An 18386-nucleotide genomic window follows, 5' to 3' on the forward strand; every position below is an offset into this window, starting at 1 on the left:
CGAGGGTTTCCCATGCCATCAATATTGTGGAAGCAGACCACCTTATTTTTCTCCCAACGAGCAGCTGGTGGTTTGAATGTCTGACCTTGCAGTTGCTGCCCAACACTTACCTGACAAGAACACCAGGTTACCTTGTAGTATAAAGTTAGCACCCAGAAATGCTCAGTCCTTTCTGTAACTCTATGTTCTGTAAAGGCTTAATTTAGTTACACATTCAGAACACGACCCTTGACACTTTAAATAATGCTATAACTTTATGTTGGTTGTATTTGACCAAAGAAACAGATCCAAGAATACTCATAGACGTGTAAGAGTACGCTTTATAACAAGAATTATATGTCAAGCAACCATCCGAGCATGGTCCAGATCAAGTCTGTAAGCCGGAACAGACTCTTTAAGTCCGGTAGTGGTTCACAAATCCCTCTTGAGAATCAATAATACAGATTGCAGGAAGATCGCAGGCTGGTATGTAGTCTTGTAGCTCCTCTGGAGGCAGACCCGTTTCCAGGGCTCTCCCTGTCCCCAGAACTCTCCTTGTGGGAAGGCCGCGAAAAGAGGTAACATCAGGCTAGACTCCAGCTGACAGGCTAGACTCCACCCCTTTATTATGTAAACACCCACCACAGACCAGCTCTTGTCAACTCGACACTTTTACACAACGTTTTAAGATAACTTATTAAGTACTTTTATTTGAGGCTCTTACATCTCTTATCACAATCCATCCAGTCATCCATGGTGTCAAGCACATTGGTACATAGGTTGCCATCACGAATTTCAAAACATTTTTTCTACTTGGCCCTTGGTATCGGCTCATTTCCCCCTTCCCGCCCCCCGCCCTACACAACTCGTTACCCATACAGAATTTTTAAAACCAAGGCAACAGTAAAATAATACTTGCGCATAACAGGATAAAACTAAAATGCACACAACTCAAAATGTGGAAACCTCCTTTAAACAGAACATTCTATAAGTGTACAAAAGTATTCCCCCAACAATTGCAGTTAAGTGAACACCTATCTCATAATCCTATAAACACATTCCCTGATTCATGAAAGCTTGTAAGCCAGCCACTTCAAGCCTTCATCCTCTCCGTGTTGAGTATCCAATTTCGACACTGCCCACCTACATCAACCCAATGATCTCAGGAGCCAAACTTTCTTTGATGTGAAGAATCTTCATTCCAGTTGGAACCTTGTGAAGTCTGCATCCATAAGCAGAGTCAAATCAGGGCAGGCCGCCCATAAAGTCAGCAGCACTACGCACCACGTCACCGGCTCAAAGATCTCATCTTCCTCTGGTTGGCTTCTGGTCAACTCAATGTGGGCTGCCTCACCAGGGTGCTCATTGGGTGCTGTGCCTTTGGACCATGGGCCTCATCACAAATTCTCAACACCCCTAGCCCTCTTGAGCTAGTCCATGACCTGCACAATTCTTTACGTTTCAGAGCAGCCATGTTCTAGTCTTCTTCTCTAGTATCTGCAAACAAGGTCCACAGGTGTCAGTGGCCAGAGTCAACCTCTTTATTGCTGAGTTTCTCCCACTTCCACTCAAGTGGATCCAGGTGGTCCCCTAGCAAGCATTTCCAGGTTCAGTCTTACAGAGGAGTTTCTTCATGGCTCCAATTTTTCCCAGCTTCAGGCACAAATCACTAATTCAAAATTCAAAATACCACAGCCCTCCAGGCAAACCTCTTTGAAAGCAAATGTCCCAAGAACTCAAAGCAGTGGGTGGGTCTTATCTTTTCAGAGCCGTTGCATGCCTGTCCTGTACACACTTAAAGCTCCAGTTTAATCGCTAGAAAATTTAAAACAGGAAGTTTTATTTTAAGTAACAATTTTTCATTAATAATCCACAGGTAGTAAAGACAGAATAGTTTTTATTTTTAGTTAGCTTGTTTCTTTGAACAGGGATGTTGGCCCCACATATTGGTTTGTCTTTAGTATTTGCTTCTGCCTCCCCCAGACCCCACCCCTTCTCTATCGGGCTGGGTTCACCCATGGCTTGAGATGGTGTGTGAATCAGTGTGGACAATGCCTCCTCTCCACAGAAGAGGAAACCTTCTCGCTTGTCTGCTACGTCAATCGTAATTGTGTGAGTGGAACTCACGTCGACTGTTTATTACTCTTTCACCTTCCAACATATCTGTCCCATGAGCCGCTGTAAACACCATAGCAACTGTTTCCTCCATAAAAAGCAGGCCCCTCGTGTAGCTGGAGCATTAAGGGAGTTATAGTGGCTCTCACATGAACCTCTGTAGGAAGCTCCACTGGGATGACGTGGTCACGACCAGGACGGTAGGAATCTCTACTGCCATCCCCTCTGGAGGGTCAGTCATCATGTGACTTGAGTAACCACAATCATGCTCTGCGTCTTCCCTTGTGTCCCGAGAACCGGTGTAACCTCTGCTTGAATAACTGTCTTCAGTAGACTCTCCATCATCTTTGGAATAAACATCCTTGCGGGAGGGCAGGGGCTCCCTCTGAGAGGGGTCTGCTTACCTGTAGCTTCCATGTGATGCAGGAACGCTTCCTGCATTTCCCTGCTGCTGTGCACTAGTCCTGGGAGTGTTCTGTAAGGAGGTACCCTGTACTTCCTGGTAGAAGGACTCTTCACTAGAAGTGGTTTCCTGGAAGCACTCGTAGTAACACTCACAAAATAGCCAGGGTCACCCACAGGACCCCCATGGGAAAAGGGTTCCCTGCTTCCTCCATAGACCCCGCTTCTACCTCTGCTTCAAGGACCTGGTGGTGGTCTACGTCTACTACGCTAAGTGTTGGTTCACTGGCTCGTTAGACTTTGAGGGTTTCTTCATCTGAGGACTTTCTATTAGTATCTCTGGCTGCATCTTTAGCATCCCATGGCCTCTTGAAGGTGACAAAAGACAGATCCTCTGGAATTGCTTGTTCCTCAGTCACTTGTCAGTACTTCTAATTTTCATCTGCATTTGCAAAATAATGCTGGGGTGGGAGGATTCTCTTTTGTTTCTGTACTGAGCACTCTGATGAAGAGTTGCCCACGCTGGAGACCTTTCACCATTTTCCTCCAATGATGAATTTTAGCGGATGGTGTCTGCTCTACAGCACTGTGACCCTGCACGAACGTTGGCGACCGGGTGAAGAGTGGAAGACGGATGCCTTCAGGATTACTGGGAAGTGAGCTGCTGACATTCTTAAGACCTCTACAGGCTGGCTCCTAGTTTTGTCAAGAGGTTTCCTGCTGGTTTAAGGGCTTTCCCACGGTCCTGAAATTCATAAGGCCTCCATGCAGTGAGTTTTCAGATGGGCTTTCAGCTGCGAGGACACCCGAAAGACTTTCCCACACTTCCGACAGTCGAAAGGCTTCTCCCCAGTGTGAATCGTTTTGTGGACTATCAGGTGGGACAAATCGCTAAAGGCTTTACCACACTGCTTACATTCATAAGGTTTTTCCCCACTGTGGGTCCTAATGTGCAAAAGAAGATGTGAAGATCGAGAGAAAGCTTTGCCGCACTCTTGACATTCGTAAGGCTTCAGCCCCGTGTGAGTTTTCACATGTTTCGTGAGGTAGGCGGGGGTCTTAAAGACTTTCCCACATTCCTTGCATTTGTATGGCATGTCTCCGCTGTGGGTCCGTACGTGTTGCCTGAGGACTGAGGAATACCCAAACGACTTCCCACACTGCTCACATTTGTAAGGTCTCTCTCCACCGTGGGTTCGCATATGCGTCGTCACCGCAGACAGAGAAGTAAAGGTCTTTCCACATTCCTTACAATCATAAGGCTTCTCGCCCGTGTGGATCCTTTTATGGACAGTGAGGGCTGGGGCCTGCTTGAAGCTCTTCCCACAGTGCTCACAGGCGTACGGGCTCTCTCCGCTGTGCGTTCTCACGTGCTTCGTGAGGTCCGAGGAGCAGTGAAAGGCTTTCTCACATTGCTTACATTCGTAAGGCCTCTGTCCTGTGTGAATCCGAACATGCTCAGACAAGCAATAGGGGTGACTGAAGGTTTTCCCGCATTCATTGCACGCATAAGGCCTCTCCCCACTGTGGGTTCTCAGGTGTGAAGTCAGATGGGAGGAACGCCCAAAGGCTTTCCCGCAGACCTCACATTTGTAAGGCCTCTCTCCGCGGTGTGTTCTGATGTGGTGATTAAGGTACGAGGAGTGGGTGAAGGCTTTGCCACACTCTTTACATTCATACGGCCGCTCCTCGCTGTGAGTGGTCCTATGTTTACTGAGATGTGAGGAATTGCTAAAGGCTTTCCCACAATCTTTACATTCATAAGGCTTCTCGCCGCTGTGGGTTCGTCTGTGTATCGTCAGCGATGAGACCCGAGGAAAGGTCTTCCCACACTCCTTGCAAACGTAAGGTCTCATTCCACTGTGGATCCCTTTATGTTGCGTGAGGGAGGCAACCTGGCTGAAGGCCTTCCCACATTCCTGACATTCATAAGGCTTCAGCCCATTGTGCGTTTTCAGGTGTCGACTAAGATGGGAAGAGCACCGGAAAGCTTTGCCACATTCTTTACACTCATACGGCCTCTCCCCACTGTGAATCCTTTTATGGATAATGAGGTTGGAAGATTGAGTAAAGGTCTTCTCACACTCCTGGCATTTATAGCGCCTCTCTCCGGTATGAGTCCGAGCATGCTGAATGAGAGAGGAGGAAGAAGTAAGGATCTTCCCACATTCCTGACACTGGTAGGTCCTCTTTCCACTACGAACTTTATGCATGGCGAGCTTTGAAGACTGAGAAGAAACTTTCTCATCCTCCTGACATCCAGACGCCACGTGCTCCCTGTGAGTTTGCATGTGTTGCGTGAGCAACCAGGAAGATCTGAAGTCTCTCCCACACTGCGTACATAAGTGTTCCTTTCCGAAGTTTTGAAAGGTTCTATGTAAAACTTGCGATGTCGGAGGACTATCGGGCTTCCCGTGTTCTTTACCCTTACGACCTTTCAAATGCGTCCCAAGGGAGGAAAGACCATAGGAATTCTTCCTGCATCGATTACATTCACAGTGTTTCTCACCAAGGCATGTTGTTATAGGACTGGTGTCCGCCCCACACACCACCCTTTTAGTACAGGTACTCCTTCTTTTAAGAGTTCCCAGAGCAGACGTTGGGCTCCCGTGGCCAAGGCAGGCTTCTCCACATTTCTTACACGGAAAGGTGTTGCAGTCAGCATCAGATACAACATGAGACAGCGAGTGATCTGTGGCGGCCCCGCCACGCTGACTTGGTTGAGATGGATTTTCTCCAGTAGCAAGGCTTTGAGCTGCTGCAGTGCCATCTGGGATTTGGCTGAAGGTTGTGTCACACCTGCTGCCTTCATTATTTCCACAGAGACTCTCTTCTCTAAGGTCTCTGCAAAAATTAAAAGTCAGTTGAATATAACCTTGCCCCTTTTTCTGCTTCACACACATGTATGAAGATACTGTATTGTCAAAATTCTAGTTCAAAACTATGGGAAGTAAGTAGATGAATGGCTTCTGGGGAAGTTGGGCGGGGAAAGGGGGAGCTAATAAAGAGTACAGACTGAAGAAAATGTTCTGAAACTGATTGTGGAAATGACTAATCAAATCTTTTTGATGTCACTGATTATTGAATTCTAGGACATGTGAATGACATGCCAATAAAATGATTGAAAAATACAAAATCAAAAAGATCCTCGGAGCACATGATCTTAACGGTGGTTTTTCATGTCAACAAACAAGTAGGATCTCTGGGGGCACAAGGAGGTACACACCACACAGCACTCTACCAGGTCAGCAGTTTCAACACAACTACAGCTCAGCAGGATAAAAAACAAGTTTGCTGACTCCTGGAAAGCTCTAAGTCTGGGGACCCCAAGGGGAAATTCCACCTTGTCCTGTAAGGTCAGTGTAAGTTGGAACTGACCCAAGGTGAACTGTACATCTCTGTGGGTATCTGCACATGTGGACAGATTGATGGATGATGGGCACAGCTATGTGGGTCTATCTAAGCATGTTGTTTTCATACGTATCAGGGCTTGGAATCCATTCAGGAAGATCCAGCAATTTCCAATGAAACTGAGGGCAGTGTCTCTGGAGGCTGCTGGACATCCCATCAGAGGGGTCACAAGGAAGGGAACAGACAGGGTGCAGTACAACACTGACAACACACACAACTTTCCTCTAGTTCTTTACTGCTTCCACCCCACTCCACTATCATAACCCCAGTTCTACCTTACAAATCTGTCTAAACCAGAGCATGTACACAGGTACAGATAAGAGCTGGATTCACAGGGAATCTAAGGCAGATTAACCTCTCAGAACCAACAGTGAGAGTAGCCATTCTAGGAGAGGAAGGGAAGGGGGGAGGGAAAAGGGGGAACGGATAACAAAGATCTATATATAACCCCCTCCAAGGGGGACGGACAACAAACAAGTGGGTGAAGGGAGACATTGGTCGGTGTCAGACATGAAAAATATATAAAGTAATAAAGGTTCATGAGGGAGGGAAGGTGAGGGGGAAAATGGGAACTGATACCAAAGGCTCAAGTAGAAAGAAACTGCTTTGAATATGATGAAGGCAACAAATGTACTTGTGAAATGTAGGGATGCATTGTGATAAGAGCTGTATGAGTCCCCAATAAAATGATTTTATAAAATAAAATAAAAGACGGCCATTCTCTGCATAGGATTCCTCAAACTTTATGGATCTATTGAGGAACCGGATTACTGGATTCCCTTGTGGAGATGGACACATGTGAAAAAAAGTCCAGCCAACAGTCAAGTCTGAGTGGGGCTGATGTTTCTGTGGTCTCAGCGTCTGACGGCCAAAATATGAATGCAGCCTATTTAACACTCACAACACCTGTACAGCCGTAAGAAGATTCTGGGGTCTGGACTTATGTGCACAAAAACATTCAAGTGTGTTTTAATGTCATGACACCGTGGTGTTTTCTCCTAGGGAAACGGATTCCTTCTGGGCCTGACGCTCACCTTGCTAGTCTCCCTGGGTCTTTGTGCTGATCTTCGCCGACGCGCCATTCAGAGACGTCGGCCTGCAAGGAGGACCAGGCGTCGTTCTTCCTGAATAGCAGCATCACACGGTCACGGGCCAACTTTTCCTCATCGTTCTGGTTGGGAGAGGCTGGCACACCGAGTTGCGTTTTGCAAAATGAAACGAGAGAAAATAATTACTAAGGGAAGGCGGCTGATCTGGACAAAGAGGACATTGCCACGTTTCGCCGCGTGGGCACAACGGCAGTGAATGGAAAGTCGAGTTTGAGAAAACGCTTTCACCTGGATTAAGAGTGACGGCAAAAACATGTCTCCTTGGGAGGCATGAACCGAAAGGTAAGAGGCACAGCACACACATGACATCCAAAGAGCAAAGAGTGTTGGTGACCACATGTAGGAGAGCACACATGGGAGAGCACAGGTGGGAGAGCACAGGTCAGACGGTACAGGTGAGAGAACACAGGTGAAAGAATACAGGTGGGAGAGCACAGGTTGATTGTACATGTGGGAGGACACAGGTGGGAGAACACCGGTGGGAAAGAACAGGTAAGAGCATAGGTCAGAGGGCACAGGTGAGAACACAGGTGGGAGAGCATTGGTGAGAGGGTACATGTGGGAAGGCGCAGGTAGGAGAGCAAAGGTAAGAAAGCACAGGTGACAGAGCAGAGGTGAGAAAGCACAGGAGAGAGGGCACATGTAAGAGCACAGGAGACGACAGGTGAGAGAGCATAAGTGAGAGAACACAGTTTAGAGGGCACAGGTGAGAGAACACATTGGGAGGGCACAAGAGGGAGAGCACAGGTGAGAGGGCACAGGTGAGAGAACACAGATGGGAGAGCACAGGTGAGAGAACACAGGTGGGAGGGCACAAGTGAGAGAACACAGGTGAGAGGGCACAGGTGAGAGAACACAGGTGAGAGGGCACAGGTGAGAGAACACATTGGGAGGACACAAGAGGGAGAGCACAGGTGAGAGGGCACAGGTGAGAGAACACAGGTGGGAGGGCACAGGTGAGAACACATTGGGAGGGCACAAGAGGGAGAGCACAGGTGAGAGGGCACAGGTGAGAGAACACAGGTAAGAGGGCACAGGTGAGAACACATTGGGAGGGCACAAGAGGGAGAGCACAGGTGAGAGAACACAGGTGGGAGGGCACAGGTGAGAGAACACAGATGGGAGAGCACATGTGAGAGAACACAAGTGGGAGGGCACAGTTGAGAGAACACAGGTGAGAGGGCACAGGTGAGAGAACACATTGGGAGGGCACAAGAGGGAGAGCACAGGTGAGAGAGCACAGGTGGGAGGGCACAGCTGAAAACTCCGAGTCTCACCCTGTCTTTACCGTCCCCCGGCCCTGAACTTGACGCCATCACCTAAAACACTGTGAATGGAGCCTCTGAGTTTCTCACCACAAGAAAATGGAAGCTCACGGCGACACAGGTGGCCCCGTTTATTGCAAAAGGAGTGTATCTGAGGTCCACAGACCAGGGGACGGTGCCCGTGTGACCAATCCCTCTAGGTTGCCCTTCAGCACAAGACGTGGAAGCAAAGTCAATGAAGATACCAATGTCCAGTAACTGTATGTTAAAAGGTGGGGCAGCGGGGAATGAGCTGATACCCAGGGCTCAATTTGAAAGGAAATGCTTTGAAAACGATGATGGCAATGAACGTACACATGTGCTCGACACAATGCATGCTGGATGGATTGTAGTAAGAGCTGTATGAGCCCCCAATAAAATGATTTATTAAAAAAATGATGACGGCAACATAAGCACAGACGTGCTTGACAGGATGGATGGATGGATGTGTGGATTGTGATAAGAGTTGCAAGAGCCCCTGATAAAAATGATTAATAAAAACCCCAAAGAACAAACCAAGACAAGACCCATTCTTCCGACGTCATTCTCACCGACGGAGGCCAGGTGGGTCAGCGTCTCCATCATCACGTCCCTGTAGAGTCTCCTCTGAGCGAGGTCCAGCAGAGCCCACTCCTCCTGGCTGAAGACCACGGCCACATCCTCAGGGACCACGGAGCCCTGAAACAGCCCACACGCTCTGGGTCAGGAAGCTCCCACGTCGCCCCATGTGCCCAAGAGCTCAGTGTGCAGCAGACCCCACAGGCGTCTCTACCAAGGACCACCCTTAGGATATACCACCACCCTCCTCTGTTCGCCAACCGCAAAGACTTCCTCAAGGACAGCATGTGCTCCCAAAGCCTCACAGCACACGGAAGCCATGCCTCCACGGTGCACTGCCCGTCGGGGAAGTCTTTCCCCGTCTGTTACGGCCCAGGACAGGGAGAAATGCCACCTCATCACTTTCACAAGCACACACAGCCACACCTCCGCCCAAGAGCAATCTCCACAAAGCACAGGGGCAATCCCCTGGGACAGACAAGGTTGACTGAGCCAACCCGGCCAGCAAGAACGTGTGGGATTCCTCAGGGCGCAGTCTGATTGGACGGCAAAGAGATCAATGGCCTTGTATGGCCCAAACCCCCCTCTCTTCCTCTCTGGTGATCAGACCACCATGCTGCTGCTGTAGCTAGCTGTCGGCCTCCACTTATGAGCTGCTCCACCTCTGGGACAGCCAACCCGAGGATCCTGTGCTAGAGCTTGAGGTTCCTCAGAGACCGGCTTCTCCACAGCTGGTGCACATGCTTGAGCCGGAGACTGGTGGGTCCTGAAGTCCTGCATTGCTTGAGTTCCATATTCCATCCGGGCCTGCTTTTCTAAGCTCCTGAGCTGCTGTTGGTGACCCGCCCTGCTGTGTGCTGCCAGTGGGCAGACTCTGCCTGCCTTGTCCGATGGAGACCCAGCTGTCTGCTTCCTTGACCTTGGGCCAGGCAGCCCTCCAGAGTTGAAGGACTTCCAGTCTATTAACTTCTATGGAAGTGAGTTGAACTGAGCCCTCTGTCCTGCTGTGTGGACTGATTAGCTGTTATAGTCCTTTGTGCTGTATAAACCTACACACACACACACACACACACAAAACCCTAAGTGTCCTGGTTTTGTTTCTCTAGAGAACTCTGCCCAACACTTCAATCAACCCCTGCTGAGCCAAGAAAAAGAAGCAGGTGGACTCATCTTGAAGGATTAATTTCTCCATGATGTCCTTCCTCTCTACGGACATTGTCTAGTGGCTGCTCGGCCGGTTCCTGCTCAGTAAAGCCTTGGCTGACACAGAGCCTGGCTGAGCAGGAGGGAAAACCCTGCTTCCTCTGCCCAGACCTGTGCTCCCTGGACACACCTGTGGCTTAGAGACAATCCGCCCCTTCCACGCACGGCGACAGTGACGTCAGATGCACAGATACGGATTTGTCTGGAGTTGGGAGCACACAGTGGATACCTGCCAAGTCGTTAATGAAGGAAAGAGAAAAACAAGCTGCCAACAAGCACAGCATCTCACATGTTTGAGAGTGGAGGGCATATTTCAAAGAAACTGACAGAATTCTTACATCAGACTCTCAAGTCCCTTCCTTATAAAGCAGTGGTTCCCACCTTCCTCAGGCCGCAGCCCTTTCACACACGTCCTCGCGTGGGGGTGACCCCGGAGGTGGGGGCATCTGCATGTGGACGGACCCGCCTGGAGACGGACAAAGGAGCAGTGTCTCCGTTTGTTAGAAATATGGTCTTAGGCGACCCCTGTGAAAGGGTCGTCGGGTTCCCAAAGGGGCACTTTACACAGATGCGGCACACTGGGGGCTCAGCAGCGGGGATCGACGACGGCTACCTTCATTTAGCGCGCAGGCAAAGGGAGTAACGTCATCAACTGAGAAATCACCCACTGCGTAGACAGAGAGGCGCAGGCAAAGACGTGCCGCCTCAATTCTAGAAATCTGCAAGCAGACTGGGATGATCCTGCCCTCGCTCACATCTCACACGCGCACGACGTCAGAGGGCAAGCATTAACTGTGGGGAACATGCTCATGATGTCACTGGATAATCATTCGCTTTTGGGAACACGCCATGAGGTCGCAGGATCAGCATCAAGGTTGGGAAAGGTCACGTTCGTGAACAGCACTGCAGTTCTTCAGCCACGATGCACACGCTTGACTATGTGACACGGAACGTACACGCTCAGTCACCGTTCTCACAATCACGAAACCATTCATCTTTCAGACGGAGCTGCTCCGAACGCTGGGCTGAGATCCCGGGGTCAGCGGGTCGGAACACCAGCTGCTCGGGGAAAAGGCAGGGCTTTCTCCCCTGTGAAGATTTACAGCCTGGAAACGCAGAGGCCCTGCTGCCCGGTCCTGGAGGGGCAGCTAAGTCGGCATCCACTCGATGGCGGTGAGTTTGGGTCTTCGGTTTCATCCACTCGTACAAACCACAAAGGTGACTTTGAACTCTGCTGCTAAGCAAAGCCCTAAGGACATTGGGGTTTTAAAAGCTGCCCTTTATCTCAGCCGGAGAACACTGCAAACTAGAATTTTTAAACCGTAAGGGATTCTACCACGATCGATCAGCATCACAGGGATCTTTAAAGGACCATCGCAAGATTACTTCAGCTTGGGGCAGGTTTAAATCCCTTAAAACACAGGCACGCCTCTGCACTTGGGCATTTCCATCCCTTTCACTCAAATCCTGGGGGTAACAATGCTACGGGCTTGATGGAATTTTTTCTGAGGAAACGGAAAATTAAAGTATTTACACACACATACACACACACACACACACACACACACAGCTTATATTTAGTCTCTACCAAATGAGAAAGCACTATCAACAGTCACATAACACCTGGGATGTACATATATGTACGTGTATGTGTGCACCTACGTGTATACATGCACACGTATACACACAAGTGTGTATATATGTACGTGTGTGTATATACATATACATGATCTCAGCCTAGGTAGGAGGTCGAGGATCATTGTTGGAGACTCTGTGTCCACACACAGGGAAGCCTTCAAGGAAAGTATTCTTCGGCAAAAAAACATCACACTGGCCTGGAGTTGCAAACATAATCGCAGTTGGACAGACTGCCCCTAGTTCCTGCCTGGATGACACCAGGGGACACCCCTCCTAGACCCATCTTCAGCCAGGAGGCCCCCCGACGGCATCTTCCCGACTCTCTATCCCAGGACAGGAGGGACAGTTTTCCAATTTCATAGCAACTGTTCCGGCCCCTTGAGGCAAATGGGGGAAACCACAGAGACAGGACAGGGGGTCTCTGGAGGCCGTGTCTCACCAGAGAGCAGCAGCGGGCAGATCGCTGAGGCCCATGGGGCCAGACCAGCATAACCTGAGACAGGTGAACCCAGGCACCCAGACGATCTCAAGGTCCCTCCTGGGACTGGGCACCCTGCTCCCTGCTGGGCTCCCCCTTCACGGAACAACCAGGCGCCCGGCAGTTCCCACACAGAGCAGGTCCGTCTGACTCACATGCAGGTGCGCACAGCCCTGCTTGCTGCAAACTCACCATGTCCTCGCTGCAGATCCTGCGCGTCGGGGGCACGGTCGTCTCCCAGCCCGAGGGATGGGAGTGGACACAGGGCAGAGAACACTCAGAAGAAGATGAGGTCTGACTGGTCCACGCACCAGCTGGCCAGAGATGTGCACTTTCTCCCTGGGATGGTGTGGGTGAGCCAGACGGTTCACTGGCTGAGTCGGGCTGGGTGTCAGGATGCAAACGTAAGCACTGTGGAGAGGCGGACGACACAGAGGGTGAAGCAGCAAGAAGCAGTCGGTCTTAGGGCTCTGAGCCAGGATGGGCCGGACGTCCACAGCACCGAAGGTGGACCAGGCCTGGGCACGCAGGGTCTGCCCCACCACTTTCTCCTTCATTACAGGAAGTTTAAAACCCTGCTGGACCCACAGCCGTGGAAGCTCTAGGGCAGTGGTTCTCAACCTCCCTTTCACGCACCACCTCCTGCGGTGGTGACCCCCCACCATAAACTTAGTTTCGTTGCTACTTCATCACTGTCAGTTTGCTACTGTGATGAATCGTCATGGAAATGTCTGACAGGCAAGATGTGTCATCTCTTTCTTTTCTTTTTTTAAAATTGATTTATTTCAGCTTCCCCTGGAGTCAGCGTCTAGAACCATATCCATCTATTGCATTTCCCAAGGACGCAGGATGTATTTTTGTTGTTAGAAATTGAACAAAACTAAACATAGTTAAAGCATAACAAAGTAAATACAACAAAAAGCTCTTCTCTTGTGCCGTCAACACTAGCCATTCACTTCCTTTATTGCATTTTACTTAATGTTTCTTTTCTTTTCTCATCATTTTATTGGGGGCTCATGCAACTGTTACTACAACCCATAACCTTTCACAGCCTTCACACCGCTGCCCCACACACGTAGAAGGCTGTACTGATATGAGAGGCTTTCACGGCACCCATCCTAGGCCACCACTGTCTGTCAGTGTGTCTGTCCTGCTGGGGTGGCTGCGGCCATTCTGCAAGCTTCAGGCAGTGGTACCTCACGTGTCACCATGGTCACCCCGGGGAAGAAGTTTTCAGCAGCTCCGGACTGAGAGCCGACGACTGAGAAGGAATTGGCCGCCCGCTTTGAAGGAGGGAGATGCTGGAAACCTCCCACGAGCACGCAGCCTGGGACCTCGCTCAGATGCTGACGGCCTGACGGCTGAGAGCAGAAGGCTGTCACAGACAGTGCTGGAGGACAGGCCGCGGATCGGAAAGCACTGAAACTGTGACTGAGGAGGCGCTGCCAGCTCCAGGGGGTCCTAGGGAACCCGCGGGAGTCAGCAGGCCCTGAGGGTCTGCATTTGTTCGAGAGGGGCAGAGGTGAGCGTGCTACCATGCAATGTATCTGACTCCTTCATTCGACCCTCTCTCCTGTCTCCCAGCCTCCGTGACTTTACCATCATCTTTACACATCATCGACGTACATTTGCACCTTCCGGCCCTTCAGTTGTGGGAGGCTGTTTTCCCCTGACACTCAATAAGTCTTAAAACAGAAAGAACTCAGGAAACTTGAAGATTCCATGGGCAAAAAACGGACGCCCGGTGGCGTAGTGGTTATGCTTGGCCTGCGATCCGCATGGTCAGCAGTTCAAACCCACCAGCCTCTCCCAGGGAGAAGGCCTGGGCTTTCTACTCCCATAAGCAACGCCGGTCTCGAGAAGCCACCAGGCGTCGCTGAGCATCAGCATGAACTCAATGGCAGTGAGTGAACGAGTGATGGACAAAAATTGAACGATGCAGGAAGCAGACAAAGAATGTGGAACGAACGCAGATTTCTTGTACGATAAGGCAGCAGCCGACCCAAAGCCCATCTGTAGGCCACTGGACACCCCCTTACAGAAGGTCGCGGGGAGGAGACAAGCCAGTCAGGGTGCAGTGAAGTAACGATAAAACATAAAACTTTCCTCTAGATCCTAAATGCTTCCTTCCCCCCACTATCATGATGGCAATTCTACCTTAGAAATCCGGCTAGTCCAGAGGATGTACACTGGTACAGATAGCAACTGGAAACACAGGGAATCCAGGACAGATGATCCCTTCAGGACAAGTGGTAAGAGTGGCGATACCAGGAGGGTAGAAAGAAGGTGTGGTAGGAAGGGGTAACTGATTATAAGGGTCTGCATATAACCTCCTTCCTGGGGGAGGGACAACAGAAAAATGGGTGAAGGGTGAAGTAGGACAATGTAAGAAATGACAAAATAATAATTTATAAATTATCAAGAGTTCATGAGGGAGTGAGGAGCGGGGAGGGAGGGAGAAAAATGCAGAGCTGATGCCAAGGGCTTAAGTGCAGAGCAAATGTTTTGAGAATGATGAGGACAAAGAATGTACAAATGTGCTTTACACAATGGATGGATGGATGGCTATAGGAAGAACGCGGCATCAGGACTGGAGGGAGGCTTGTTAACAAGCGGCGGTAAACAGAGAGCGCAGGCTTGCTTGTGGAAAGCGGGATGTGCAGCGTCTACTGATGAAGTTGACCTGTATAGACTCGCACTCAGTGTAAAGACCCAAATCCCCACAGCTGGCCCGACAGGTGACATCACAATCAATGGGGAGGTTGAAGCTGTCAAAGATTTAGTCTCTGTTGGACCCACAGTCAATGCTCACAGAAGCCGCCGTCCAGAGATCCAAAGATGCTTTGCATGGAGGCAAATCTGCCGCCAAGACCTCTCTACAGAGCACGGAAAAGCAGAGAAGTTACTTTGAGGACTAAGGGGCACCAGACCCAAGCCATGGTATTTCCGATGGCCTCGCAGGCATGTGAGTGGGAGATTGAATGAGGAAGAACAAAGTACAATCAAGGGGCTGTGTCGCTGCTCCGGCAGAGAATACTGAAAATTCCATGCACAACCAAAGATACGAATAAATCAGTCTTGGAAGAAGTGCAGCCAGAGCGCTGCGTAGAGGCCGGGATGGGGAGAGTCTGTCTCAGGTAGTGTGGACGTGTCGCCAGGAGAGGCCAGTCCCTGGAGAAGGACGTCGTGTTTGCGCAGCAAGAAGGAGGAAGGCCGTCCAGGAGACGGCTGAGACAGTGCCTGCAGCCGTCAGACACGGGAGCAGTGGTCAGGATGGGACAAGACTGGGCAGTGCTTTCTCTGCTGTGCGCAGCCTGGCTGCGGGTGAGAACCCCCTGGATGCGCCCAACAACCACAGACACGTGATTAATCCTTGTTCATGTTGTGGTGCAGATTTTGGTTTTCCCGCTTCTATTCGCCCCCCTAATTTGTTCTGAAACGAATTGCTACGCCCTGTTTTCCAGTAGCCTGGGATTCCTTAACACTCTGTATTTCAACCTGGTCACAAATCCACCAACAAATAAGTCAGGAACTCGGTTGCCTTTCCCTAGAAGGACAACCGCACGCCTCTGTGCCCATTTCTCTCCACACGGCCCCCCAAACGAGCCGACCCCCGATCTTTCATTTCCAGATCTGGGTGGAAAATGTTCTATTTCTCACCCGGCTCTTTCCGATCACATCTCACCCTCCCTTTCAGCATTTTCACTATCAGCACCCCCTTATTCACTCACTTTCCCAGTTTCCCCTTTGTAATCTGCAGCAAAGGCTGCAGAATCTGAAATCAGATGCCCATTTCCGAGCACCCTGCGAAGGTACTCTGCACCAACGTTCACGTGCAGACCAGCTCCACAGGGAGGAAGACGGGACGAAGGGGCTGTCTGCACCCGGTACCTGTGCTGAGCAAAGATTACCTGCCAACACCGCAAGGGAGGCTCTGCAGCAAACCAGGCACACGTTAGACACCAGCAAACCAGGCACACGTTAGACACCTCTGGGCAAGGTCACCTGAGCACGTCGGCTAGAAACCATCAACGCTGCATCCTACAGCCAAGCACACCCCATACCCTCAGCCACACACACAGCCCTCCCTGCCGCCCCTGCAAGTGGGGTGAAACGGGCTTTAAAAAAAAGGATCTGAGCTCGGCGGTTCTCAACCTGCCCAAGGCCGCGACCCTTTCACACAGCTCCGCACGTGGTCGTGACCCCCGAACATCACACTATTCTTCATCGCTGCCACGCTGCCACTGTGCTGAATCGTCAGGTCACTGTCTGATCGGCAGGATGCAGCGTCAGTGTGAGAAATCGAACATCATTAGAGCACAGGGATTCCTCACAGAAGCGACACGTCATTCTGGACGATGAAGTGCTGACGTCGAACGATAAACGAGTGACGCTTCGTCGTGAAGCAGGATGGGCAGCAGGGAAACAGTCTTCAGGCCGGGTTCCCACAGGTGGGCGCCTCTGCACGTGGGCGACGCGCCCGGGGACAGAGGACGGAGGAGCGGGGTCTCGGTGCCCGAGACCATCGGAAACATGTGTTCTGCGATGGTCCTGACTTAGGGGACCCTGTGAAAGGGACGTTCCAGCCCCCAAAGGGGTCGCGACCCCCAGGCTGAGAACCACTGACAGCTCTGGCTCCTTCTCAGTTCCAGCTCCTCCTCTGGGTCCTCAGTCTCCCTTTGCGGCCACTTCCCCTCCGGGCTTGTCGTGCTCCCCGATGCTTCCACTTTCGGGTGCAAGGCGCCCACCCCGCCCCCCACGCTGCAGGGGCGGCCTCAGACGCCATCCATCGACCACCTGAGCCCCTAGTGCCCGGCGTCCTGAGAGACGCGGGGAATTGCTAACCTGCTGCCGCCGCGGGAATTCCTTCCGCCGAGAAGCAGCGGGAAAAGCCACCCAACAAGCGCTTTCACGGGTCCACGGCTCGCGTCCATCCTCCAGAACGACCGACAACTGCCGGACGTGCAGGCTCCACCCGCCTCGCTGACAGCCCGCCTTTCGGGGTTCGCCGCACCCTCTTCCTCGCCCACGAGCCGCCCCTCAAACCCAGCGCCTCCGTCACGAGCTCGCGCGGGCCTCCGGAGCCCGGGGCGGTCGGCGAAGCGCTCAACGCCCCCCCAAAGCGGGCACCCCGACCGTCCTCCAGGGAGGCGACCCTGCCCCCCGCGTCCCCCTCAGGGCCGGCGCGTGTTCGCCCCCGGCGCGGACACCTCAGGGGACGCCGCAGGGACCCGCCGCGGACCGTCCGTCCGTCTGTCCGTCCGCCCCGCCGCACAGGGGGCCGACCCGGAACGGGGACCGGAAACCGCCGGGGCCGCGTCCCCGCCGAGCCCGGTCCCCTCAGGCCTGAGGGCCGCAGCGCGGTCAGGGCCGCCGTCCCCTCCCCGCCCCGCCGCCCGCCTGCGCCCGCGGGCCGGCCCGGAGCCCCCTCCCCGCGCCCGAGACGCTCGGGGCCCCGACTCCGCACGCGCCCCGCCCCCCGGGCCCCGGCGGGGACGCGGCACCTGAGGCGGCACCGAGACGCGCAGCTGCGCCCGGCTTCTCGGCGTCCGCGCGGCGCGGCGGGTCGGGGGGCGGGAGGGGCGCGGGGGCGGCGCCCGCACCGGGGACGGGGCACCGGGCTCTGCGGACGCGGGAAACCGACACGCACCTTGCGAGCGCCGGTCCGCTGCGGGCTGCCGGGCGGGGAGGGCACCTCCGCTTCCGGTGTGAGGCCCGCGGGAGCAGCACTAGAGCGCGTCCGGGCGGAAACGCGAACCGCTCCGACTGCTGCGAGCAAGGTTCCGCGGCGCCCGCGTGCACGAGCGCACACGGGTGAGACTCGCGCGCGTCACGGACTGCAAGGTCACGCGCAGTCATGTCGGCATCGCAGGTTCGGAAGCGCCGCCGCCGTCGGAGCGCTCACCGGGCAGAGCTGCAGGGAGCACGTGGGCTCCTGGCGCTGGAGGGTCAGTGTTTCCACCCGGGCTTCTATTACAGGCACTTCCGCCGGGCCTCTGACGTCATCCTGCGAGGTGGGCGCGCCGGCGGCGTGAGGCGACGTCTCCTCGGGGTCCCGGCACCTTCGGGGGCGCTTCTTGAGGGCGATTCGGCGCGTTTTGCTGGGTTTCGCGATGTCGTTTTCCTCTGAGGGGAGCCGCGTGCCGCGCCGTCCCCGCCTCGCGAGGCAGCAGCTGCACGTCCTGCAAG

At 52.6% G+C, this 18386-nt stretch overlaps 1 protein-coding gene across 1 annotated transcript; it reads right to left on the reverse strand.

The window, feature by feature from the left end:
- Nucleotides 1–299: 299 nt before the first annotated feature.
- Nucleotides 300–17902, reverse strand: LOC142435531 (zinc finger protein 555-like). The gene is made up of 5 exons (XM_075539754.1): nucleotides 17848–17902; nucleotides 12390–12608; nucleotides 8872–8998; nucleotides 6942–7092; nucleotides 300–533 (listed from the first exon to the last, which is right to left on the reverse strand). The coding sequence occupies exons 2-5, from the start codon at nucleotides 12390–12392 to the stop codon at nucleotides 395–397; spliced, it is 420 nt and encodes a 139-aa protein (XP_075395869.1). The 5' UTR covers nucleotides 12393–12608; nucleotides 17848–17902; the 3' UTR covers nucleotides 300–394.
- Nucleotides 17903–18386: the final 484 nt, after the last annotated feature.

The sequence above is a fragment of the Tenrec ecaudatus genome, chromosome Y, assembly GCF_050624435.1.
Source record: "Tenrec ecaudatus isolate mTenEca1 chromosome Y, mTenEca1.hap1, whole genome shotgun sequence".
Lineage (NCBI taxonomy): Eukaryota > Metazoa > Chordata > Mammalia > Afrosoricida > Tenrecidae > Tenrec > Tenrec ecaudatus.

What these genes read in the sequence shown, in the direction of transcription:
- LOC142435531 (XM_075539754.1), bottom strand. An exon ending in GACCCACCTGGCCTCCGTCG is followed by an intron (nt 7,093 to 8,871) that starts GTGAGAATGACG and finishes TCGGTGTGCCAG; the next exon opens with CCTCTCCCAACCAGAACGAT. An exon ending in GACCCAGGGAGACTAGCAAG is followed by an intron (nt 534 to 6,941) that starts GTGAGCGTCAGG and finishes CCTTCCCACAAG; the next exon opens with GAGAGTTCTGGGGACAGGGA.